The 27,995-nt window shown below is 34.8% G+C and overlaps 2 protein-coding genes across 6 annotated transcripts; both read right to left on the reverse strand.

Moving 5' to 3' along the window:
- Positions 1-872: 872 nt before the first annotated feature.
- odam (odontogenic, ameloblast associated) lies at positions 873-26,083 on the reverse strand. 4 transcript variants are annotated; one of them, XM_073948694.1, is made up of 13 exons: positions 25,872-26,083; positions 24,419-24,497; positions 23,751-24,065; positions 21,703-22,023; positions 19,681-19,787; positions 5,853-5,921; positions 5,463-5,507; positions 3,789-3,842; positions 3,305-3,493; positions 2,532-2,693; positions 1,203-1,283; positions 1,054-1,105; positions 873-969 (listed from the first exon to the last, which is right to left on the reverse strand). In XM_073948694.1, exons 2-12 carry the CDS (start codon positions 24,480-24,482, stop codon positions 1,073-1,075), a joined length of 1,440 nt encoding a protein of 479 aa, XP_073804795.1. In that variant the 5' UTR covers positions 24,483-24,497; positions 25,872-26,083; the 3' UTR covers positions 873-969; positions 1,054-1,072. The 4 variants fall into 4 exon arrangements, with proteins under 4 accessions (XP_073804795.1, NP_001138715.2, XP_003197745.2 ...); NM_001145243.2 differs by lacking the exons at positions 19,681-19,787; positions 21,703-22,023; positions 23,751-24,065; positions 24,419-24,497; positions 25,872-26,083 and adding an exon at positions 6,038-6,064 and having other exon boundaries at positions 876-969; XM_003197697.7 differs by lacking the exons at positions 873-969; positions 1,054-1,105; positions 1,203-1,283; ... (3 more) ...; positions 5,463-5,507; positions 5,853-5,921 and adding an exon at positions 16,540-19,395 and having other exon boundaries at positions 19,509-19,787.
- On the reverse strand, positions 12,480-15,748 carry scpp9 (secretory calcium-binding phosphoprotein 9). 2 transcript variants are annotated; one of them, NM_001145245.1, is given in 9 exon segments: positions 12,480-12,849; positions 12,933-12,983; positions 13,430-13,498; positions 13,578-13,646; positions 13,737-13,850; positions 13,945-14,082; positions 15,471-15,485; positions 15,582-15,637; positions 15,727-15,748. In NM_001145245.1, coding segments are annotated over 8 exon segments (552 nt in total). In that variant the 5' UTR covers positions 15,630-15,637; positions 15,727-15,748; the 3' UTR covers positions 12,480-12,801.
- Positions 26,084-27,995: the final 1,912 nt, after the last annotated feature.

Consider the following 27,995-nt stretch of genomic DNA (forward strand, 5'->3'; position numbering starts at 1 on the left):
TAAACATACAACGCTGAATATACAAAAATAAAATGGCATATTTGTTCCCCACAGCCAAGAATTTCATTTGAATACGGCATAACACAACTTGTAAGTAATGAATAATGTGAACTAATCATATATCAGTTGTATTATAAATAGTATCTTCAATCTTTTTTTAATCTTGTTTGCAGTTCCCTTCCTTCATGAAGGTCAGTACACCCCAAATGAATTCCTTTAAATTACTTATTTAATACGAGTTTAAACAACACAATTTTTTTTCGGGGGCAACCTAACCGTTTTATGATCAATTGACTTGAAGCTGTTACCTTTAATTAAACTATTTGTGTTGGGACAGCATGAATGAATTGTGTGGAACCCTGCGTTTATTTACAGTGTATTTTAGTCCTCAAATTGAGAAAGGCTGTGCATTTTGAATAATCTGTGAATGCATGTTATATCTCTTGCTTCATTTATTTACTGTATATAACATTTATTTTGATTAAATATACAGGCAGAGACTGAAAAGGATCTTGGAGCGAATTAAGAAAAACATAATTAACAATCACACTGGTGAGACAGAATATGAATAAACAGTTTGAATGAAAGCTTTGAAACTTTGGATTTAATTATCTTTTTCTTTTTTCCACAGGAAAGCAAAGCATCCATCTGTTATATACTGCAATTTAGCATAGAATAGAAATGTACTGTATAAAATAGATTTTAAAATGTTATTTTATTGCTCGTTACCGCCACTTGGTGGCTGTTTGCTCTTATTGTTTGCAGATTTTGAAATCTGTTCATTAAATCTTTCAGCATCTTCACTTTGTCTTTCATCATTTGTGCAATAATAGTGGGGAAAGTGGGGAAATAATAGCATCAGGCAAACTGAATTGAGCATCATTTATTTATTTGATATATCAGACATGTCCAAGTTTTTAAAAAATTCAAAATAAAGGTCTCCTGTGAGGGATCTGCATGAAGGGAAATCTGAAAAACCAACAACAAATATGTATTCTTAACTGATTACTTGAATGATATGCCATACTTTTATTTTTAGGAGAGTTTGAATACCTTTCAGTAATGCAATCTTCTACGGTTCAAACAACGGGAAGCCTGGATTCCCCTGTCAGAGGCAAGAAGGGTTAATAAACAAAGTAATGTCAAGCAATTCAACATTAACTGTTCTAGTCAGTCATATTTGTGTCAAAAACTTATCTTACCTCTCCAGTTCCAGGACCGGGTCGATCACCCCGGTATTCAGGCACAGACGTTGCTTTCGGGTCTGCCAAATTCCCTCTGTTCTGAAAGAAATTGGACAAAAAAGGCATATTGTATATCATATCCCTCATATATCCCTTTAAGATGAGACACCGCAGACAAAAATGCAGCTTTTTTTTAAAGTTTTTTCCTGAAGTGTTTTTTATCGCATTTCATAAATTTTTGATGTTTGTCTTTAGATCTTTGCATTACAAATCATAATTTAAAACGAAGATTTATGCAAAAAAAAAAAAAAAAAAAATATATATATATATATATATATATATATATATATATATATATATATATATATATATATATATATTTTTTTTTTTTTTTTTTTTTTTTTTTTTTTTTTCCCCTAAATAATTAACTTGTGACACAAATCATGTTTCAGATTTTTACACAGGTATATTTTGCCATGTAAATGACCTGATTTAATCAGGTAAAATTAGAAAATGAGATTGAAAAGTAAAAAAAGAAATAAAACCTTTTGAAACTACAAAAATGACTCTAGAAACATTATAAACAAACAAATGCATTTGTGTAAGAAATTTATGCAAATGACCACATAGTTCACTAAATATTGTGTCCTTTACACATTTAAAAATTTTAGAAAACTTTTATTGGGACACAATTCTGTAATCAGTTAACTGGAGATATGGTATTAGCAACACTGTAAAAAAAAAATCACAAATGTATATTTATGGTTGTGAACTTCATTATGGGACGTTGATTTCTGCTCTGTCGACTTTTGATGTTGATAAGTCAACTCTACAGTTTAATAAAATGAAATTTATTGACATTTTACAAGATCGAAATATATAATAAATAGAGAAATAATGTCTGTAAAATAACAGAACATGTACTGGCAGCTTATTACAAGGCATTTGTACTGTAATATACAACACCAACCCAGACAATATATCTCTTTAAACTATTAAAAATGTCACTAAAAGTCACCTTTTCAAACTTTTCGAGGTTAAGAGTTGTTAAAAGAAAGATTAGTGTACCCAAAAAAAAAAGGGGGGGGGGTTAAAACATGAATCACAAAATACAAAAAAAAACTGTTAAATTACAGATTGTTTTGTGTAAAAAAAAAAAACCAGCATAAAACAAAATCAGAGTAACAAAACAGGAAAATGTTATATTAAATACATATTAATTTATATTTATTAAATTCAATTAAATAATTTCATATTTATTATGTATGAAATAAAATATGAAATGACAGAATAATTAAATTTCTCCAATCAACCAATTAAAAAGCAGAATGTGAGTTTTTACAATACCTGGATTGGTTGTATTGGCTGTATTGGTTGCATTGGCTGCATTGGTTGCATTGGTTGAACTGGTTGCAGTGTAGCTTGGCCTTGAATGTTGGGTCCAATGTTGGGCATCAGCTGTACAGGAGTCCTCAGAGGATACAAATTAGTCATGAAGAACGGAAAGCCCTAGAAACAAACATTTGACTTGTTTTACTCTCGAAAAAAAGAACATCTATTTTACTTAAAGCTGAGAGTGTGATCTGTGTCTGTCTGTGTGGCTTGTAATCCTACAACCCCACTAGATTTTGACATTGTGGGGACTTTTTTTGGGGCCCCAATGAGGAAGACGACTCATAAATTACAAAGAATTAAGAATTTTAAAAATGTAATAATGCAGTTGTTTCGTCTGAGGGTTGGATTTAACAGTAGGGGGATAGAATATGCAGTCTATCTTTTCCGAGATCACCTGAATCCCTGTGAATAAAACCAGGACCCCTCTTTTCTCCCCTACCTTACCACAAACCAACACCTAAAAATGATCAATTCAGAGTGAGTGAGCTTAACAAACCACCGGTAGAAACCATCTATGTCTATCACTCTTTCTCTCTTTCAAAAAAAACTTCCCCCTTCTTACTCTAGCGCTAAATTATCTGAGCATAAATAGCTCATTTGTATAATTAGCCCTTATTGTGTAAATCACTGAATGCCTCCTTAATTGTAAGCGTACTGTATAACAATCATTACATCTATGGAAAGTCCCTATAAAGATAGCTGTACCAGTGTTTGTGTGTGTGTACCGGAGGAAGGTTTTGTGCTGGTATGCCGTTGTTGGGACCAAGACCCGGCACAGATGGGTCCTGCTGCAGTGGAGGGATCTGAGCGGGGTTAATCTGAGGGGGCAGGAAGGGTCCCTGCAGTCCAGGGTTAAAATTCAGCACCTGTGGAGGCTGCTGCTGGATCAGGAATGGAGAGAAAAATGGAGAACCCTAAAGAGAAAAGAGTTACAAATCATCTCAGATCTAAATAAACATGTTATATAATGAGCAATGTACTGTAATCACATATAAGCATACTATATATACTATCATTTAATGTAAGCATGTGTGTGTGTTTTAATACTGACTATATTGATATTTAACTAATATCAGGTTTGAAAACACCATATTGAGATAACAGTTCATTTGTTGTTTCAGGTTGTTAGATTTTATATGTCAGTCAAATATCTGATTCCTGGATTTACTCTTAAATGTTCACACTTGTTTAAATGAGGCTAAATTTTACCTGTGCTGGACCCAAACCCATGCCTGCCAGGGTGAGACCATTAAGACGCAAAATCTAAGGAAGAATTAATCATTGTGAGCATTTATTTGGCATGTATAACAGAAAACACAAGATGTATGTTGTCTTTGGATGTTGAGAACAAAATTAATAGCTCTCCTGTGACATTAAGTATTTTTAAAACATTTCCCTTTTTTGTAGTATTTGCTATTATATTTTTATTATAGAGAACGTCCTGATTTGTGTTTAAAAATAATCTTCTCTCCATTAAAATCCCATATTAATAAATAAATTATTAATAAATATATATTTCCTGGGAAATTTCACAGGAGGGCTAAAAATTGTTTTGAACATATATATAAAGAGAGTCATTTTTCTATTTTATTACTTTTTTTCTATTATTTTGCATTCATGGTGTCTATTTTTAAATAAATACCATCCTTCTGAACAAATCCTAAAATATACGGAGCACATTGTGGACCTTTTGTTTCACGCTTCTGCCAAAAATATTAAAAAGCACATAAAAAAACTGAATAATGTACAAATACTAATACGAAGTTGCTTATAATACTAAAATAACACAAGGATGCATACAAAAAGCAAGAAACCTGAGAGAAAAGAAATGGATGCTGATCTTTGGAACAATGTATTGCTCAACTATTAAAGCAAAATATTAAGCAGTTTTTGACATAAGGAGAAATTATATAACACAATAATATGATATCTAAAAGATCACATGACTCTGACATCTGAAGTAATGATACTGAACATTCACTTTTTCCAACAAAAAAAAGTCCCATGAGGTCCTAAAAAGTCTTTAAAAATGTCTTAAATTTCAAAAACAAAATGTTAGGCCTCAAAAAGTCTTAAATTCAGTAAAATATTGTGTTGTAGATCTTAAATAATTCTAAACAGGTCTTAATTCTTTTCTCTGTCCAGGTAAAGCTAACCAATCGGGACAACATATATCCAATCATCAACAATCCATCACAATAAAATCTTTTTTTTTTTTTTAGATATATTTCAGTTTTGTATTGCAAAGAGAGTCAATTTACAATAGCTGTTTGACATTTTTACAGCAGTTTCTCAAAATTAAATTCCCTAATCAGGGAAAGAAAACTAAAAACACTTACACAATTCCTTACAATAATAACAACATATCACTTTACATGATTTATACTCAACCAATTTGAGGTAAAAGCCAACAGATTTTTTTTATTATTTATGTCATTGTCTCCATAATAATATACTTTTAACAATGTAAACTTATCATTAAAAAAAGAAATATTTTGTTGAAAAAAATTGTGAACAACTAAAATCTTCTTGGTTTGACATAAAATTTGTTGCTAAGAATTAATTGATTTTTTATTTATTGATTTTTTTTTTTTTTTTTTTTTGTGGCAACTGACCAGGCCATTAGAAATAATCATTAGTGTTTAGCCCTGTATAAATCTAAAATTTAAGTCATAAAGGTCTTAAAAGGCTCTTAAAAAGTCATAAACATGCAGAAACACTGTAAAAATACATACTAACATACAATAAACTTATTATTACAATGTTAAATTGTTATAATAATTCAAATAATACTCCTTTTTCCTTTCAACAACAATTAAATATTACATTGTCCCAAAAATATTTTATATTTAGTTATGAAATAAAAATGGATGAGAAACATACCTCATTACTGTTGCTTGCTATTAGTCCAACTTGTGGCTGATAGATCTGAGAAAATCAAAACAGATTTAAACTGAAAACATCTAAATGATCTGAAATCATTTAACATAATAAAATCATTGGGTAACACTTTATTATGATGGTCCTTTTGAGTATTAGTATTAGTCTGATTAATATCTGCTGATACTGCTCCTTCAACAGACATTTAACTGACTATAAGTAACTTTGCAACATGTCAACACTAACCCTAACCCTCACCCCAACATAACAGTCTACTTATAATCTACTGAGAAATAGTTGGCATGTAGATGTTATATAACTTAAATTCAACAAATGGACCATCAAAATAAAGTGTGACCAATCATTTTTTATTATAAATTAATGCTCACTTACAGGGGCACAAGTGCAAATGCTGAGAAGAGCAGCCATGGAAAAGGTGGCTTGAAACTTCATCTTGAAAACCTGCAGATGAAAATTCAATGAGAAAAAACAAAGAGACAGTCAAATATTTAAATATACTTCTGGAATTCACTCTGTAAACTACTAACAATACAGTCAATAAATGCAAAATAAAGTACATTCATAGCAGAGCAGATGTGCAAACTATAATCACCTTCCTCCGATAGCTTTTAAACTGATGCTTGCTCTCTTATAATATCAGGTTGCTGTAGCTGTGACATGTACGGTGTGTCATGTGTCTCAATTTGTCCAAACATAACGTCATATTTATGCTTGTAAATCATTATGGTCAAACACCTTAAGACAAGACGCTGCAGGAGAACAGGGTAAAAAATAGTTAAATCACCATAATTTTCCATGCTGACTGATTATGTTAGGAATGACCTGCATTGTACAATAACAAAGTTGAGTGAAATGTTATGTTTAAATGAACAAATCAGACATTGATTGATTGATTGATTGATTAAACATATGCTAATTTATATTCATTTTTAACAAAAACACTCTATAAATTGATTTTTTTTCATGAAATGATTTTCTTTTTGTTTTATTTTATATTGACATATTAAAGTCTGAAGGTTTTACAGAGCAGGTTATTCAGAGAAATCATTTTTTATTAATTCATAAGAATTTAGATTAGATTTTTATCTAATCCATAAGAAGCCATTAAAAACTACTTTTTGTACACTTAGAAACATACATGGTTCCACACAATCAGTTTGTTGTAGGACAAAGTTAATTAAGTTAACTTATTAGCTTTTACAAATCGAAGTAAAATGAGCATAAAAACAATTAGGTTTGTTTTGGTTTAGAATTGTGTTGTTTAAGTACAGTTTAAATAGTTTGAACAAACAGCAAACATAATTTTTTAGTGTAGAATGAAATGTAAAATCAACATATCCCACAGTAAAAACTTTTAAATATAAATGTGTATAAAATGTTTGGAGTTTGCAAGAGTTTCTAAAGCTTCTGAAAAGATTTATGGCTCACTACAATAATGATAATTTGAGAAAATGACCTTTAAAAACACAAATTGATGAATTTGGGATGTTAACATAGAGAAGCCTGAAAATAAAATTATAAAAAATCTTTTTTAAAAGTCCAAAATCTCCAAATTTACAGTGCAGCAAAAAAAAAAAACTACAAAAACAGCGTCTCGCCTTAAAACCTGAGCTGTCGCCAGGATTTGTCTGTTAGTACAGTATGCTTGTTTTGATGACATCTATCATTATAATATTATATCAAGTAATTAAGTAGGCCTATCTAATGCTTAAGAAAGACAGGAGAAATGCCTGAGGACTGATGTTTGTCACAGACTAATAAGCAGGTGAACGATGGGTTGTTTACTCTGTGAGGTAACGAGACAAATTATTGTCTGACAGAATGAAAAAAACACGATTGAATCACTTTAAAACAATAATTAGAGCAATCAGTGTGGTCATCTTCATTCACTAATTACATGCTTTAGAGTCTGCGTTTTCCAGACAGGCAAACTAGACTGAAATGGTTGATTTGCAACATGGCTGTAGTTTTCTTGTTTTAAAAAATCTGCAACATGTCAAGTCTTCCAGTAGAGAGCGCTTGTAGTAAAATTACTACCAACGGTATCTGGATGCAGCTTTTATGATGCAAGCTGAGATTGCATCACTCAGCGATTAAATGTCAGACGCAATACACTCAATAGAGCTAGTGAAGTCATTGTGAGAGGTAGGGTTAGGGTTGGGGTTAGGTGAGCGCATTAAAAAGCATTGGAAGTAGCACAGATTGCACTGCACCAGATCACTATTTTAGGCAACATTGTACTTCAGAAATAGCCACCATCTCATAGTGTATGAAAGTAGATGTCTGATTTGGTTAAAACAAAAAATAAATAAATGAGTGTTTAAACATGGTACTGTATTCTGTCTTTACCTAAATGTTGACATTATGGAGACTTTTGTTTTTTGTCCCTTTTAGGGAAAACGTATTTGGAAAAGTAAAAATGCAAAAAATAAATAATAATAAAATAAATAAATTCAAAGGGGGGCTAATAATTCTGACTTTAATTTATATATATATATATATATATATAGAGAGAGAGAGAGAGAGAGAGAGAGAGAGAGAGAGAGAGAGAAAGAGAGAGAGAGAGCCATTGTCAACGGTCGGATAAGAGGAGACAGACTCGGGAGATTCACATTCTGCTCACCTCTTGGCAATAGCACAGTAGACTATATGATAACAGATATAGACCCTTCATCTCTCAGAGCATTCACTGTTAGAGAACTCACCCCACTTTCTGACCATAGCCAAATTACTTTATACCTCAAAAATACAATAACAAACCCTTGCACACAGCCCAATAAACTATTTAACATCAGAAAGCCATACAGATGGGCTGAGAACAGTGCAGAAGACTACCAAAATGCAGTAAACAGCCCAAAAACTCAACAAATCCTAGATAACTTCCTGGTTAACGCATATGCCCACACCAAACAAGGAGTTAATGTGGCGGTAAAAGACATAAACAATATATTCGAAAGTACAGCTAAACAGGCAAAATTAAAAGTTAAAACCAGACAAAATAATCCACCCAAAAATGACAAAAACTGGTTTGATCAAGAATGCCTGTCAATTAGGAAACACCTCAGAAACCTGTCAAATCAGAAACACAGAGACCCAAATAATGCAGAGATTCGGCTTCTCTATTGTGAAACACTAAAACAATACAAACAAACACTCAGAACCAAAAAGGCACAATACACCCAAAAACAACTGACAACAATAGAGAACTCCATTAACTCAAATCAATTCTGGGACAACTGGAAAAACTTGATCAAAAACGATCATGAAGAGCTACCGATCCAAAATTCAGAAATATGGGAGACCCATTTCCAAACACTATTCAATAAAGTAGAAACAGACACAAATCCTAAACAAAATCAAATAACAAAAACACTGTCAACACTAGAATCGACTATCAAGGATAATCAAAACCCAATAGACTTCCCCATCACTATAATGGAGCTTAAAGACAAAATTAAATCTGTTCAACCTAAAAAAGCATCTGGACCTGACGGAATATTAAACGAAATGATAAAACAAACCAGCCCTAAATTTCAATCAGCCATCCTAAAATTATTTAATCTAGTTGTGAATTTTGGTCGCTTCCCTGATATCTGGAATCAAGGACTGATAACACCCATCTTTAAAAATGGAGATAAATTTGACCACAATAATTACAGAGGGATTTGTGTGAGCAGCAACCTGGGAAAGTTATTCTGTAGTTTAATAAATGCCCGAGTACTGGACTTCATCACGACACATAATGTCTTAAGCAGAAGTCAAATTGGATTTTTACCAAAATACCGCACATCTGACCACATTTACACACTGCACTCGCTAATTGAAAAACACACTGTCCAAAATAAAGGTAAAATATACGCATGCTTCATTGACTTTAAAAAAGCTTTCGACTCAATTTGGCACCAAGGCTTACTTTATAAGCTGATTGAAAGTGGCATAGGAGGAAAAACATATGACCTTATTAAATCAATGTACACCGAAAGCAAATGTGGCATCAAAATTAGCACAAAAAGAACAAAATATCTTTCCCAGAAGCGTGGAGTGAGACAAGGCTGCTGCCTGAGCCCAACACTATTCAACATCTACATAAACGAGCTGGCGCTCAGTCTGGAGCGATCCACCGCTCCGGGTCTCGATCTCCACGACTCTCAGATCAAATGCCTGCTTTACGCAGACGACCTGCTGCTACTATCGCCAACCAAACAGGGCCTACAGCAGAACCTGCAGTTGCTGGACCAGTACTGCCAGACCTGGGCCCTGACCGTCAACCTAAACAAAACCAAAATCATCACCTTCCAAAAAAGAGCCAGACCCCAGGGAACACAACACGCATTCACACTAGGTACCAATCAGATAACACACACAACACAGTATAATTATTTAGGCCTGAACATCACCTCCACTGGAAACTTTAATCCTGCAGTGAATGAGCTGAGAGATAAAGCCCGCAGAGCCTTCTACGCCATCAAACGCCAATGCCCCATAGACATCCCTGTTCAGATCTGGCTGAAGATCCTAGAGTCCGTCATCAAGCCCATCGCCCTCTACGGCAAGGAGGTGTGGGGCCCACTGACAAACCCAGAACAAGATCTGGCCAAATGGGACAAACACCCAATAGAAACCCTGCACACAGAGCTGTGTAAGAACATCCTACACGTCCACCGGCACACAACAAACAACGGATGCAGAGCAGAATTAGGCAAATACCCTCTGATAATAAAGATACAGAAAAGAGCTGTCAAATTCTGGAAGCACTTAAAACTCAGCGACCCGGACTCATACCACTATAAAGCCCTGCAGGACAGAGAACTCAGCAGAAGAGCAGACCCACTCTCCCAGCTGGCCCAGAGCTTCAGGGTCTCTGAGACGTCTCCTGAGGAGCTGAACACACTCCTGCCACTGACTCAGATCACACACCAGATCAAGAACAGCTACACACACCACTGGGACACTCAAACACAACTGCAAAGCAAAATGCAGTGTTATCTGGCCCTGAAGAGACAATATACTCTGGCAGACTACCTTCACACAGTGACAGATAAAGGTCTGAGAAACACCCTGAGCAGATACAGACTCAGCGGACACCAGCTGGCTATAGAGACGGGCCGGCACAGACAAACATGGCTGCCGGTGGAGGAGCGGCTGTGCCCACACTGCCCTCAGCAGCCGATTGAAACAGAACTGCACTTCCTTACGGAGTGCACAAAATACTCAGAGATCCGGAAGAAGTTCTACCCGAAACTCACACACACACACAAAAACTTTGAGTCCCTGTCAAACAATGAGAAACTGCCCATCCTACTGGGGGAGTGTGTGTGCTGCTGTGTGTTAGCAGCTCAGTTTGTGCACTCCTGCCACCGTCTGAGGAACCCACAATGATCCGCTCCACTCTCTCCAACACACAACACAGGAACTCTTTACTCGTGGAATTACTGTTTATATTATTGTCACCACTTTTATCCTGTTTCACAAATTACCATTAATCTATTTTTATTTTTATTAATATTTTTAGTTTTACTGATATATTGTTATTTTTATTAATCTATTTTTATTTTTTTACATTTCTTTTCTTTATTTCTATATTATATTTTATGTTCATATTTGTTTGCACTACTGCCCTTTTTGCACTGTCTTGTCTGTACGCAGCGACGCTGCACTGCTTTGGCAATACGAATGTACAGCTATTTGTCATGCCAATAAAGCACCTAAAATGTGAAAATGTGAAAATGAGAGAGAGAGAGAGAGAGAGAGAGAGAGAGAGAGAGAAAGACTGATGGGGGAATTCTCTCAATTACATGATGTATTGTTATGTGTTTAAATAAAACATTTTTGCTTTGTTAATTTTTTTTATTCATTCATTTTATTTGTGGCTTAGTCCCTTTTTTAATCAGGGGATGTCACCGCGGAATGAACCGCCAAATTATCCAGCATATGTTTCACGCAGCAGATGCCCTTCCACCAGCAACCCATCTCTGGGAAACACGCATACACACTTATCCACGAACACTATGTTCATTTTAGCTTACCGCATGTTTTTGGACTAGTTGGGGAAACAGGGAACAGGGAAACAGGAACACCCGGAGGAAACCCACGCAAACACGGGGAGAACATGCAAACTCCACACAGAAATGCCATTTGACCCAGCCGAGGCTTGAAACAGCAACCTTCTTGCTGTGAGGCGACAGTGCTACCCACTGCGCCGCCCCAAACACTTTTTGTTTTTTTATTTTAAAAAAATATAATAAAGAGTTAAACAAAAGGTCAAAATAACAGAAAATTTAGTTTTAGGTTTGAATTATATTGTTTAATCTTTATTTTTATTTGTGTTAAGTTTGAAGAGTTTGACTTTTTGCACTGATGTCATTTTGTGGTTATACAATAGTTTCTGAAACAGCCACGGTTTCAACATGCTTTCAGTCTACCCATAATAATAGTTGTATGTTTCTGTAAATAGATGTCTATTTGGACAAAAACCCTCGTGAAAAAAAATTGCATTGATGTACTGAGCATGCAGAAACATCTTTAAAAAGCATTGACTGAACGATGATATCAATATATTTTATACAACAATTACATAATTCATTTAAAATGGATATTTGAATGACCATTACTTCAGTATGTCTGCATGCTGTATTTTCCCTTTTGCTTCAGGGAAGCATCAGTTACCAGCAGATGGCGATAAAACACAACATTGTAAAAAATTATAGACGATCCATTAGTCCTGACTGCATGTTTTTAGGTCATGGGAACTTATTTAACAAAGTTAATCATGTTTTCAGTTAATTTAATAAGTTATGCAAGCTGTTTTAAGTCAGTTTAACATAATATAAGTTCAAATGACTGGTTAAATTGAATCAGCTAAAAAATTTTAAGGTAACCAGGATTTCTTAGTGAATGAACTCATTTGAAATCATGGCTTTATGATTGTATGATAATTTTTTTATAAAGCATTTGTGGCAATATGATTAGCAGGGCATAAAATGAGACAAGTTCACATTTGCAACAAACTAGTACATTTTATTCAGCATTCAGTATAAACATTTAATACAAATGTTCACAATGTATCAAAATAAGGCAACGTATTAGAAAATTAGGCTTAGCTACATAAGGAAATCTATACTGCATATATTTCTTTTAAACAATGACTTGAAAAGAACTTTCCAGTGGTGATCTTATGAAAGGACCTGTGAAAAGAAACAATTATTTTCACAGCATATGATTATTAATTAGTATGATTATTGCTGGTAAATATCTATGTCTGTTTCAACACTAGCAAAAAAAGACACCTCAGTTACTCAAAATATCTGACATTCTGTCTGATTTAGCCAACAGTATTTCCAGACACAGTAGGGCTGAGCTGAGCAGGCATCTGCAGATGAAAAAGTCAGAATTATATTATAAAATACTTTTCATTGTACATCATCAAGATTTAAAATTATGTTTCCTGCTCACCTGGGTGACTGAGACAGGTGGTCTTGCTGTGGTCCTTCTGATAAATGATCGCTGAGGAGAAAGAAGAAAAGGAGGAAGGATTTAAGATGGCAAATAGATGGAATTTTGCTGTCAAATAGCTACCAAATACATCTTCGAAATTATCTATGTTAAAATAATGAGCCAAATGTATTCATAGAAGTTATTTTGAGTAAATCTTTTTATCACATTTATTGTTCATAAATAAAACAAATATATAGCTGGTAAATTATATAGGCCTATTGACCATAAAACATTCAGAATATACATTTTGATGAGGATTTCAAGTTATACGAACAAAAGTTTTGAGGAGAAAAAAAATGAATTTCAGGAAAACACTTTTAACGTGTTTTAAATAGCCTATATGTAATAATAATATTAATAGATTTTTTAATACATATGCAATACAATTAAAATAAATAGCACTTTTTACTATACACTATAACTTATATAACATAAAACTGCATCACAAAAGATACCTTAAATCTTCCCAGTGAGCCTTGTGGCAACCCAACGGCTTGATTATTTCCAGCAGGTCCTTGTCCAGCCTAAATAAATAACAAATAAGCTTAATGAACACATTTGTAGTCTATTTTTATTATGGAAACTAGACGATTGGTTTTGTACCGCAACTTGTTGCTGAGGAGGAATTACGGCAGGTTGATTAGGAAGTCCAGCCACGAAATACGGCAAGCCCTGTTTATTAAAACAAAGTAAAATTACTACCTCGTAGTAGACAAGACACAAGTATTATTTCAAACATAACAAGTGAAAACTGTATTGTACCCCATTAGCGGGAGGGAAGGGGTAAGGCAGAGCTCCAGCGTTAGGAAGGCCGAAGGGAGCTGGTGCCACTGGAGGCTGAAGCACATATGGAGGAAGAGCAGCCGCGGGAAGAAACTGGTGGACATGGAGGTAATTAAATAAACTGCACACTGTGCGCAGGACAGCGGGACATGACTAAGTGGTTGTTAATCGTTCATTCATACAGTACCTGTGGAATAGGAGGCTGTCCTATAACCGCAGCACCTCCAGCAACCACTGGTGGGTTCAGACCACCCAGCAGCAGAGGGTTCACTCCATTTACACCAGTAAGCAGACCACCATTCAGACCGTTGACCACAAGAAGCTTCTGTAATAAGCATCAAGGGGGGGAAAACTTAAATCAGTATTAAATAGAAGTTTGAAAATAGTGCTTTCTTCCCTGATGATATCTGACTGAAATCATCGTTTTGTTTTGTTTTTGTCACCAGAACGTTCAAGGTTCGGTAGCAAGCTTTCTTTACGTAAACAGAACGTTCCCTCTAGGTTAGGAGAACATTCCCAGAAAGTTCTTTTTACGTTGTTTTGAAAAATTATCCAGAAGGAGTTTACAGAGAACAGTTGCCAGATTGCCAAAAAATAACCAAATGGGAGCCATATAAGAGTGTTTTATTAATATTTATATTATTTTTGCAGGAACTACTTCTCGAAAAAAGAAAAAAGGGACGGAAGGACTTAAAGGGATAGTTCACCCAAACTATCCCTATCCATTCTGTTATTATTTTTCTCTCCCTCTACTTGTTTCCAAACTGATTTTTGCTGGTTGAACTAGTGCAATCACAGGACAGTTTATTTCTTCATGAATTACGGGCTAGGCTAATTCGTACAATCTCATTTATACATTTTTATACGATTTGCCCAACCTCCAATCAGGGTGAGGTTAGGACTGAGGTTTGGGGAAATGCGAACTGACCAAGCAAGGGCTCGAACCAGTGACCTTGCTGTGAGGCGATTGTGCTACCCACTGCGCCACCGTGACACACACACAGTTTCAAATGAATTTTAAAAATGTAAGAAATTGTATAAATTAGCCACTTGTCTGATAATATGTTAAACAGTTATGTTTCCTTGTGAGATTGGGCTGATTGAACACAAAAGAAGATATTCTGAATTTCCTACTATATAAGCCACAGGTGTCAAACTCAGTTCCAAAAGGGCCGCAGCTCTGCACAGTTTAGTTACAACCGTAATTAAACACACCTGATCAAACTAATTGAGTCCTTCAGGCTTGTTTGAAACCTACAGGTAAGTGTGTTGGAGCAGGGTTGGAACTAAACTGTGCAGGCCTTCGGCCCTCCAGGAATTGACTTTGACACCCCTGATATAAGCCAATGGTTACAGTTATTTAGCTTTCGTCAAAATATAGTTTTATATGTTCAACAGAATAAAGAAACTCATAAAGCTTTAAAACTCCTTGAAGATGAGTAAATAGTGAGTATTTATATTTTTTGATAAACTATCCCTTCAATGTTGTCAGATGAAAATTGATTTTATCGCCAGATTGCTATTGGTCGAGTTCATCATGACAGGTTGTCTTGGCAACTTATAAGACAGGTATATATTATTATTTTAGGTCAAATGAATAAAGAATATTATAAATCAAATACAATTATAAATTGGCTGGCGAATTCATTCATACTTACAAATAAATATTCTAAGTTACAAATTAGAGCGTTCCTACAACATAAATGAACTTACCTTTGCTGAAGTGGCCTAAAAAGAAAAAAAATAAATTGATTAATGCATAAGTGGGTGAAAAAAATTAAATTTGGATAAAATGAACAGATTACATTGAATCAGTGTACTCACATGAGCAGTAATGCTTAGTACCATAAAGATTGTAACAAAGTTCTTCATTGTGCAATCTAAAAAAATACAATTCAATATATTAGATTTTAGACATTCATGTTGCCTATACATGCTGTTTCAGAAGTGAAATGTTGTCAGCACCTACCTGTTTCTCACTCCAGAAGTGTACAGTATAGCGAATCCCCAAGGCCTTTTATTGAGACGAATGATCAAGTTCAGCCAATAACAGCTCAACACTAATCCAGCTGTGTTGTGCATCAGCAGGGCATTAGAAAACATTAGTTATGTTACGGTTTTGTTTTTTGGTTATGTTCAGGTTAACCACTGGGATAACTTCAGGCAGAATTTGTGGCTAATTTGAGTTTTTTTAAATGCACACATAAGTCACACAACCTGTACGGACACATGAAAACAGAAATGTGGTCTTGGCCTATATGAAAACATGGTTGTGTTATAATCTCCTGGTCTGAATGTCTTAGGTCTTAGATCATTTGCGTTGTCATATAGTCAACAAACGTCAGACCTATAGAGCATGATGTCATAAAAGTGGTCAAAACTGAAAACCTGTCAGATGACATTGATTGGGATGTTTTTAGATAGGGGTTTGACGATTTAACAATAAAATTTGTGTTTGAATATATAGGTTGCTTTGATAGATATAGATTTAAAACTGTGGAAATCACAACATGAAACATATTGGTTTGGAGATTAAATATGTTTATGTAATACACTCATTCTCACATATTTTTACATTTAACCTAAATTTGAGAATATTTGGAAAAAGTAAACTGAGTTGGTGGGTAATCATGTAATATGTAAAACTGTTGGTTAATGTAATCGCAAAAGCTCATAACAGCACAGATTGTTTTGTCATTGTACAGAAAGCTCATAAATGTTTGGTAGACTTGATAAATTATTCAGAAAATGTTGCTTATAAAATACACAGACATTCAAGAGGTAATTTTAAAACATTTTATTAAGATACAATTAAATTGTCTCCCTCTAATAGGTTGCAATTAATCTAAAAACAAAAGTACAAAGAGCTTATAAAAAGTACAAACAAATTAAAAAAGTTTTAGAATAACAAGAAAAAGTGCATAGTAATGCTTAAACAGAATCAGCAGTAGAGCACACAGGTTCCAGCTTGGGAGAACATGACATCATTTGAGAGATGGCTTCATTATGGTGAGAATAACAATTGTGCAGCCTCACCATGTCTCAATTAATACAAATGTCATGTAAACCTTATGAAAAGGACCAATTTGAAGTTGTATAAACACAGAAACTGGTGTGATTCCGTCTATTTGTTTGGTTTCTGTGCGGATTTGCGAATTGAATACTGTTACACATTTGGCCGACTTACATTGCATTGTATCAGTGGTCTAACTAAGGATATATAATGATAAATAGCATATAATTATACCAAATTGTGCATACCTGAGCTCTGGAGGTAAATAAGTACAGTCCATTTGTGTTTCACATATTGTATTATTTATTGGCTCGGATTTGCATATTCTTCCATAAGTACCCTAAAAACTAATGCTATCCAGGGGCGTCATTATTGGGGGAGTAAAGGGTGACAGATTGCATATGGCCTTGAGCCAGACCATATTCGGGCAGTACCTCCCCTCCCCCATACTCTTCAATTTTTTGAATACTGGCCATTTATTCACAGCAGCAAAATGTGATTGTCAGTTCACCGTTTAGATGTTATTTGCATTAGTGTGGACAAAGAGGTCAGTTTACAAAAGTGACATGACATTCTAAAACCAAAATAAAATTGTACCCCCACCACCCCCCAAAAAAATTAAATTAGTAAACTTAATTTGTTAAATTCTGTGCAGTGACAATCAAACAACGGATTGATGTAATTTGTTAGTTGGCACATTGCAGGACAATAATAGCAAAATACAAAAAAAGTAGTTGCCAATGATAAAGGTAAATATGTATTACAAACTAATGTATGTAAGGTGCAAAGAATCATATGGCATGAAGGACAAGTCTAAAATAATGAGTTGCCCGATTTAACTAAAACAGTATAAATATAACACTACAAAACTAATGAAATAAATATTGCAGCCTATTCTTTGAGGTTTCAGCTCAAACAAACTTAATGATCCACATAAGTAAGACTGGCAACACTGCATTTATGAAAAGCTTATTAATAATAGAGGGAAAGCAGTGCATCAAAGCTTAACAAGAAAAAGTGCAGAAATCCTATGAAATGTAAACAGAAATAAACACTACTTATAACATAACAAAAATCAGAAAAAAGAGGTATAAATCATGATTCATTCAAGTCTTTGGACTGTGGGGGAAACTGGAGCACCTGGATGAAACCTACGCGAACTCAGGGAGAACATACAAACTCCACACAGAAATGCCAACTGACCCAGCCGGGACTCAAATCAGCGACAGTGCTACCTAGCGAACCACCGTACCACCCATAAAACTGAAATAAATCAACCATTCAATTAATCATTCATTCACTCATTCATTCATTCGCTTTTCGCCTTAGTCCTGTTATTAATCTGGGGTCGCCACAGCGGAATAAACCGCCAATTTATCCAGCATATGTTTTACACAGCAGATGCTCTTCCAGTCGCAACCCATCACTAGGAAACATCCATACACACTCATACACTACGGACAATTAAGCCTACCCAATTCACCTGTACCGCATGTCTTTGGACTGTGGGGGAAACCGGAGGAAACCCACACGAACACAGGGAGAACATGCAAACTCCACACAGAAACGCCAACTCACCCAGCCAAGGCTCGAACCAGTGACCTTCTTGCTGTGAGGCGACAGCACTACCTACTTCGCCACTGCATCACCCATGAATCAACCAAACAAATTGAAATCAAAATATGACCATGACCAATACATCACTATCCACACCTCAAGCCCAAATAACAAGCCCCAAACTGCAAAAATTCTCCATCTCCCGAAAAACTAAAATAGTGACAACAGAATGTATCAGAATTCCATTGAACAAGCACATGTTAATGATGTGTTCAAGTCATATATGTTGCCAGATCTTGCAAACTGAAGTAAATCAGTTTTAATCTAGCTAGAACTATGCCAGCATTCCTCCACCACTTGGCATTCTGCCTGATATGTTAAAATGTTTCACAATATTCAATTAAATTAAATTCATGTTCATTTCTATAGCTCTTTTACAATGTCGATTGTGCCAAATCAGCTTAAAAAATCCTAGTAAAAAAGTTCTAGTGAATTAAAACAATGTCAGTTCAGTTTGGCCACAAAACAACAGCACCTAAGGCAAAGACAAATTCTCAACCTAAACCAAACATGATCCCTCAAGAGACCCTGATAGGTCAATCATTTGCAAACATATTACCAAAGTAATATTATTTTGGCAAAAAAAAAAAAAAATAGTTAACACTATTTGTATTAGGTAATGAAATGTTTCACAGGGGAGTTAGTCAGGACACTCTGTGACTGATAACTTAGGCAAATCGCTCATTCCAGTGTCTATTTGGCCAATAGAATCCTCTTCTTCAGTGTTGTTCAGATTCTTAATAGACATCTCAGGCTCAATCAAGGTTTCCTCTACAGGTGTGTGAGGACGAACTTCACATTGTGAAACTTGTGGGCTGGTCTCTTGCTCTGACACTCTGATGTATGCAGGCTGTCTCAGATCATCCATATTCACAGTAGACTCTCCTAGATTATGATCATCTATCACTGGAGATGTTTGATGAAATTTATACAGGAACAGACCAATGCAACTGAGAATTAAACAAGCCACTACTAACAGACAAACGTGGAAATAGCGGTAGTCTGCAACTGTGGATAACACAAAAAGAAGCATTGTAAATGTTAAAGCTTAAGCAAATATTACACTTCAAACAGATAATCAATTAGGTAAGTTGATTACTATTAGTTTAATTATATCTTACCCTCCACAATGACAGTATGGACAGCAATGACTTCACCAATCTTGTCTTTCACAGTAAATATTCCTTTGTCAGCGGATGTTAGTCCACTCAGCACCAGAGTGTTATTTATGACAGACACTCTGTTAATGTAGTCAGATGAACATTTAGTGCTGTTTCCCATCACAGTGCAAACCTGCTTCTCAGATTCATCAGATCCAATGAAAGAAATAGTCACATCTGAGCTGAACAGGTCAAGAGGGAGATTTTCACCAAACTTTTTTGTCCAGGATATTTCAAGAGCTGAAAAATATTTATTGATTTCAGTTAAAGAAATGTTTCTTTTTCTGTAAAACAAAGTAGCACCGTAAGGGGCCGTTCACACAGAATTTGCTAAAACATGAGAAGCAGCTTTTTTAGGAATGTTTTTTTAAACATCTCCTCCGCCATGTTGCTTTCAAACAAAACAGCTGTCATGCCAACTTGCTAGTGTAAACAGCAGCTCACAATGTCTGCCCCCCGAGTTCTTCTGATTGGTCCACTGCTTTAAAACTGACATTGATGACCAGCACAGCTTTAAAGTTACAATTCTATTAACTCGATGTCTTTTAAAAACACAGTGCTTCAAATAAAGCTCAGATCAGATCACACGATTTTACAAAAGTCGGTTACGAAAGTCACTATGTCAGATTATGTGATTTTGTCTTGATAAAATCTTAATTTGTCGTGGGTAACAAATTTCCTTTTTAATATTAAGATATTTTCTTTTAATTCTGAATTTATATTTTCCAGCCATGAGTTGCTTATTAAACACTCCCCCGTCTAAACTTGCCACGAGTAAAATGGAGAAAATGAAAGCATTTACGTACCAAGAAAAAATCAGATGCTCAAGACAAAATAATGCCATATTTAATTTAAAATAGCAAAATTAAATTAAATTTAAAATAGCAAATATATGATAGAGGTTTCTGATACAACAATCAAAGTAAAGCATTAATTAAATTCATATTTTCCACAGAGCAAAACAAATCATCCACCCGCACAGTTGAGTAGTGGATGGGCACAAACAAAAACATAATTCATTTATTTTTCTTGGAAAAAAAATTTAAACAAATTTTGTTTGGTACAATTTGTATCTTAATTTTAATGTATTTTTTAATGGTCAGTTATCTACTAGATAAACAAGTATAACGAATAACATCTGGGATGAAGAGCTAACAGTCTATATGCTTCAGCACCAAAGCACAAACTGGTTTGTTAAATAAATTATAAATTACATCTAGCCTAAAAGAAATTAAAGTGAAATATTAACATTTTTAGAGAAGCCTATATCAAACTGTTTTAATTTTTAAAGACAAAATCACCTATTGAAGGTGAGTTTCAATTTAATTCGTTTAATCAAGAAATTTGAATAAGCAAGATAGGCTTTAACAATGTATTATCAGCACTGAACATGTTCCCAGATTACCTCGGAAACAAGAACTTGGTTGGAAGGCTGAGAGAACTCAGAAACTCGTTGTGAGAATGAAGACGTCTGCAAATTTGTGCCAGTTTGTCAGATAAAATTGCTTAAAACACTTTCATATTTTAGAGAAAGTAGTAAAAGTTTGCACAACCAATGATTAATCTTATCCACCCACGACCCACCCATGAGTAAATATGCAGCCTATTTTTGATTACCTGACCCATGGATTAACCTGCAGATATAAATGATAAATTATGTGCTCCTATTGCACAGTCACCCACATGACGGAACTTGTCGTGAAAAAAATTAAACATGCTAGACTTCTGCAATGATGTCGTGAGGCGTTACAGACATGGTATCAAGTTGTCATGAACTATGCCACATTACAGAAGAAATGATTGAATTTTGTGTCACGATGCCCATTTGTTGTTTACAACTCGCCACGTCACCATACGTTAAGGTATTGTGCCAAAATCATGTTACAAATTATTGTGATCTTGCCAGGGCTTAATAAGAGGAATGAGCGTAATAGTACAGTGTTCATGTGGGGGACCATCCAGGTGCTCTGGTTTCCCCCACAGTCCACAGGGATGCACTAGGTGAATTGGAACCCCTAATAAATAAGGGACTAAGCTAAAGGAAAATGAATGAATGAGCGTAATGGTCACACACGTAAATCAAGAGCAAACTAGCGAATTAGATTAGAGAAATGCATTCTGTGTGAATGGCCCCTAAAAAATTAAATTCCACAACCTGCAACATGAAGAGTGACAGCACCAGGATGCCCGTGTTCTTCTGAAGGTTTGTGATAGCATTGGTACAGTCCTGCATCTGATCTGCTGGCATTGTGTATTGTAAGGGAAAGCTCGCCATCCTTATAATCTTTTAGTGAAACCGATGCCCTGTCTGTAAATCTTGGACCATATTTTATGATTCCGTTCAGAACTTGTAACACCACTTGGTCATCTTTTTTCCACAGGATATTCACCGTTTCATCAGAAATCTGTTTCTCTGTACGTGCATAGCAGGGTAGCTTGGCCTTGCCTCTGACTGTGGTGTTTATGGTGGTGGGTACTAAAAAAATAAAAGGATGCCAAAAAACAAAGCATGAGATCACAAGTAATTTACACCAAGGATGATTTATATTACAAAAACAATGAAGATAAAGATTATAAATGGTTCTACATTAACAATAAATTTTTATTCCACAAATATAATGATAACAGCACAGATGGATTACATTATTTATTTTCCATTTGATGTACAAAAGGGTCTGACAATTATAAAACTAATGAACTCTTAGAAATAACAGAATGCTATTGTACACTGATGTGGATGTTAATACAGATATAGAGCTATGTAGCTGGTAAATAGCCCCTTTCATATATACAGACCTTTCCAGAATGCTGCGCTGTGTGAACACAGAAGGAAGATCGCCAGAACAGCGAGTTCACATCTAGAACACGCTGACACGAGACGTCTACTTTAGCCAATCAGAACATTCAGACGCATTCACATTCGCGTTGTTTATAAAAATAAGACTTTTCAATATTTTTCCCAGACACATTTAGCTGCTAGATGTTAGTCAGATAACGTTTCTTTGTTCCTTCTTAATGTCAACTGTGTAAGAAATTATTGATAAAATGCTTATGATAAGCCAATGCTTGTTTACTTTTAAACTCTGCTCCAGTTGCTTTACGTGTGTGCACGTAAAGGAGCCGGTGAGCTCCAGCACACACACACATATTATGAACATCTTGACGTGTGTTTCATATAAGTTGTTCACAATACTTATCCATCCACTTGTGCATTGCAGGCAAATGTGTAAACATTTAGTTGTGGCTTGCGTTTCTGCATTTGAATGTCTCAGCAGTTACATGAATGTTAAAGCTTTAAATAAAAGTGAAACCATTAAGAAAAGGCTGATCTCTTTTAGGTTTACAAATACAAGCGCAGAGGTTGTTTCTGGTTAATGATGTCAGAATTTACCTGTATTTTGGAATGGATGTGTGAATGGTCTGTTCTGGAAGAGTTTTGTAACGTGCATGTGCGAACACCTTTTTTAATGAATTTACTGATAAAGTTGTACCGGAAATTTTCCGGATATTTACTGCCATCACTATTTGAAAGGGGCTATTGTCTCCACAATAATCTTATACTAAGGAACTGTTGAATGCTTGATTCTGATTAGCGGATGGACATTGTAAAATAAACAAAACAGTTGAAGTAGTTCCAGGCAGATTTTGGGGTCTATCACATCGAACGCACTTTTGAAGATAGAGTAGACACTAGTGGTTGCTGTTTTGAGTTAGCTGGAGCAGTATGACTTAACAAACCTTGAATATCACCATATTAATAAATATTAAAATTATACCAATATCAACAGCAACACTCGCGCACAATAGGTAGCTGATTCAGTTGTTGCCTAGTGACATAAAAAGCACGTAAAAATTTCTTGTCAACAAAAAGGCATTGCAGTTCGCCCCGCGTTTATGGAAAGTAAAAGCATGTTTATTGTGATCGGCCCCGGTTCCATAGACACTACACCAAATAAGCTGTTTGAGGATAAAACCCTGATAAATGTCTTGAAATACAATATCTGAATAACATCTTTAGGAGTAGTTGCTGTTACCATAGTATAAGTGGAATAACTGACAGTCCATTGAATTATTTAACAAATTCACACCGCTGGTGTAATGGCCCCTTGACAAAGGCTGTGTGCATTCATTTTGTAATAAATCAATGGTTTGTCCTCAATATTCTTCAGTTTTTTCAAGCTTAACTAAAACTGAATAACTTACCAAAAGCTTCCAAGCGAAATCGGCAGAGGAATACTGAATCACACCTGACCACATACCAGCCTTCATCATTGTATAGAACAGAATCAATTGTTAGAGACAGGTTTCCAGGCTGGTTCCTTGCATGGACGAGGTTCACTCTGTCCTTAAAGCTGTCTCCTTCTGTGCATGTCTCTTGCACACATTTCAAAACATCCAGATCTTCATTTTCAGTCTTAAATGTCCACGTGAGAATTCCATTACATGTGCCACTACAAGTGAGAACTGCAGTATCCTTCACTTGTACTGCAACATGGAACAGTGTACTTGGAAATGTACCTAGCAGAAAAGTAAGAAAATAACCTTTAGAGGTACATACTTAATTAAAACAAATAAAAATGGATAAAAACAACTACAAAATTTCCTTTTTTTAATCTTATATATACACATAAACCACACACACACACACACACACACACATATATATATATATATATATATATATATATATATATATACAAACAAGCATAAAAGGGGCAAACCGATTTTCACATTATATATATATATATATATATATATATATATATATATATAGTGTGAAAATCAGTTTGCCCCCTTTTATGCTTGTTTGTCACATTAAAATGTTTTAGATCATCCAACGAACTCAAATATTAGTTCAATCTACATCTTACCAAACATGACTGAAAACCAGAACCAGAACTCTGATGTGCTCCATGTGGTTCCAAATGGTCTCATAGTTGGTGTGGCTGCCTGGAAAATTTAGGGCAGAGGCTTCAAATGTAGACAAATATACAAAAAAAATATGTAACATAAGTCTGACATTTTTGTTTCTTCCACACTTCATAAAAAGTATTTTAAGGGTCCAGATTTAAAAACAAAGATAATGCTAAATAACACACACAAATTATTTGGTTTAAAATGCACCTGCTTGTTCTTTTTAACACTGCATATAGGGGCAGTTGTGGCCTAATGATCAGTGAGTTTGACTTGTAACCTGGTGCCAAAGGCAGGCACACTCTCTTTGATACCCAGCTGAGGTGCGCTTGAGCAAGGCACCTAAACCCTAATTGCTCTCCAGGCACTGGAGGCAATAACTGCAAAGTGCTCCCGATGTATGCTATACTGTGTGTGTGTGTGTGTGTGTGTGTGTGTGTAAACTGATTATAAAACTGGTCCTCTTTATACGCAAACCATACCACCAAACCACCAAGGGACACCCCTTGCTCTTAAATGTGAATCTGTTCTGTGCAATCATTTTATTTAGGCATAAAAACATTAATATAAAAATAAATATAATATAAAAATGACAGGATTCCAGAATATATAAATGACAGAATATAAATATATACAAATATATATATAAAGATTTTCAGAAAAGGTAAAAAAAAAATGTGTGAATAATATCGGCAGCCAGAATAGAGATTGTCAAATTTAGACTTTTTTTTTCCTACCCAGGCTCTGCAGGTAGCAATGAACGTCAAATTTAGACTTGGTGCAGATGCACCATCTAAGCAGCATCCAATGCTTATTTATGCGCCAACCTCAAACCCTCCCCCTAACCGTGACGTCATTAGCTTCATTGAGTGCATTGTTTTACATTGCACCTCTGAGTGATGCAATCTTAGCTGGCATCAAAGGCTGCATCCAGAAAGTATTGGCAAATTTACTCTCCTTCATTATTCATTGACGCTGCATTAGAAAAGCTTCGCATAATCGGCAATTCGTTTTCTTAAATGGGTTCAAAGATAAAATATATATATATATATATATATATATATATATATATATATATATATATATATATACACATAAATATATATAATTATATGTTTCATGTTTTTTGAGTGAAAATCTTAAAAATGTTCAAGGACTTAAGATGCTGATGACCGTTAAAAGGGTACAAACGGGTTTCATGCGCAAGGAAGACAGATGTGGACAGTGTCGACAAAGGTGACCTTGGGTACTTTATTTATGACCTAACGTATATTTTACAGTCTATGTTTATGACGCAGTAGATAACGAGCACTCGTCCAAGAAACTTAATAAAGTTAATAAAAGTTAATAAAGTGCTCAGTAAAATTGCGAAATGTCACAAATACCCTAACCCATCTGGCTTTTACACACCTGTTGTTTTCTAGTTGATGTCCTCCAAGAAGGTCATACAAATCTCAATAATTTAGAATCGCGGCTAACTTTGACTAAATGTAAGAAATGTACTGTCTTATCGCTGTGACAACTGTAAGACACCAACTGATAAATTTTAAATCTATTAAAATCTAAAATCCTCCAGATAACTTCCTTTAAACTGCAAAGCATTTCTTAGTAACCAGAAGAAGGCGGAGTCTTTAGGAGAATGAAGCATGAAAGTTTCAAGAAAGCCTGTTGACATCAAAATAAAAGTCTTTTTGGTGTCTTTTAAAGGATAGTTAACCCCAAACCGAATTTTTACTCACCCTTTGGCGGTTCCAAGTCCATTGTTTTTTTTTTCCTGTTTCTTAAATTATTGTACAAAAAACTCCAAAGAAGCTCTATTGAGGGATATGAGTAACCGTCTCTGACAGTAAAAAAAATACTATGGAAGTCAAATGCTACTAAAATTCTTTAAAATATCTTCTTTTGAGTTTAATAGTTAAACAGACAAACTTGGAACAAGTGGATAGAGAAAAACATGACAGAATTAAAATTTTGGATAGACTAACGTTATAGCTTTATGCAAACTGACACAAAACTCTTTTATTGGTGTAAAAGTAATCATCTGACCTCCCTTGAAATTAATAGCCTAAATATCAGGACCTTTATCATGTGTTTCTATAATATCAAAGGAAAAGTGTTTGATTTTTGTGTCTTTACAACTGTGCAAGCCTATATTTTATTGGTAATAAAATCAATTTTCATCAATCAAGTTACAAGTCAATGAAGCTAAATATAAATCTAACGAGGGCTCAAAATGTTTTGTACTTTTGACCACTCAGCGAGATGAAAACGTATAACATTAGATTAGATTGCTTTAAGCAAGCACTTATATGATTGAATGCATTTGATCAGGCATGTTAGATCATACGATCCATGCCAGATAAATTAGATCTAGCCACGGACTCTTGATCCTGTCAGAAAATGCATGTTTCTCTGGGTATCCAGACAACAATCCAGCGGAACCACCCAATACCCAAACCTGCTAACCAGTATTCAACTAAATTGACAGTCTCCTATCAATATAGGAGTTGACAGAGAAAGCCGGAGAGGAGCAGAAGCAGAAGACTATCAAGTAATGATGATAAAGACTAGTTTATGGAATAATTTTAGTTGAATTCAGTATAGTTCAAACTTAGTCTGACCATGATAAATCTAACAAGTGTAATTATACCACAAGCAGCAGCAAAGGGAAATTAACAGGTAACAAAAATTTATGGAAAATTAATAGAAATCAACACACACAAGTTTGCTACAAGTATTCTCGGATCCCTAGTTAGATTCTTCATAAATATCAATAAATAAATTGAAATGTTTTAGGTGCTTCTACGTTTCTAAGCAAAGGTTTATGAATAAGACCACAGATACGGAAGACATTGGCTAAAGTAGTTTAATTTTTAAAGGTTTTTTTTGGCACACAAAAAAAAAGTGTTCAGGGAGCTTTGTAAGATTACAGTTGAACCACTGCAGTCGCATGGACTGTTTGGACAATGTTTTTGGTTGTTTTTCTGGACTTTGTATGTATGGGTCCGGGATCATTGCTGTCTATGAAAGATGAGAGCGCTCCAGGGCCCGTTTTTTTTTTTTTTTAAAGTAATCCACTAGGATTTTGGATAAGGGATTGGATCAAATCTTGAAAATGGGTTTTTCAAAAGAAAAAACTGATTACCTAATCGGATTAGATCAGGTAATCTAAACTTGGTTTTGATCCGGATCAAACCTTTACTTTGGGTTTTTCAGACCTTTTTTTGTAGGATTTGGATCACTTTGATCCAAAAAACCTGGATTAAACTTATCCCATCAGAAGGGTGGATTTAGTGTGGATTTCATGACCAAAATGTAATGAAAACTTAAAAATTTTATTAAATAATACTACTTTTGGATCATGCAGTATCTTACGAGATATACTATTTATTCATAAGGTTTTAATTTTATTTGTTCATCTGTCAGGCTACAGTGATTATTGGCTTTAACGTTTTCAGCCTTTCAGTATAGGCCTACAGCAAAGTAGAAATAGCTTGGCCTCATAAAATAATCCTCCAAAAATTGACCAAAAAC

The sequence above is a fragment of the Danio rerio genome, chromosome 1, assembly GCF_049306965.1.
Source record: "Danio rerio strain Tuebingen ecotype United States chromosome 1, GRCz12tu, whole genome shotgun sequence".
Taxonomy (NCBI): Eukaryota; Metazoa; Chordata; class Actinopteri; order Cypriniformes; family Danionidae; genus Danio; species Danio rerio.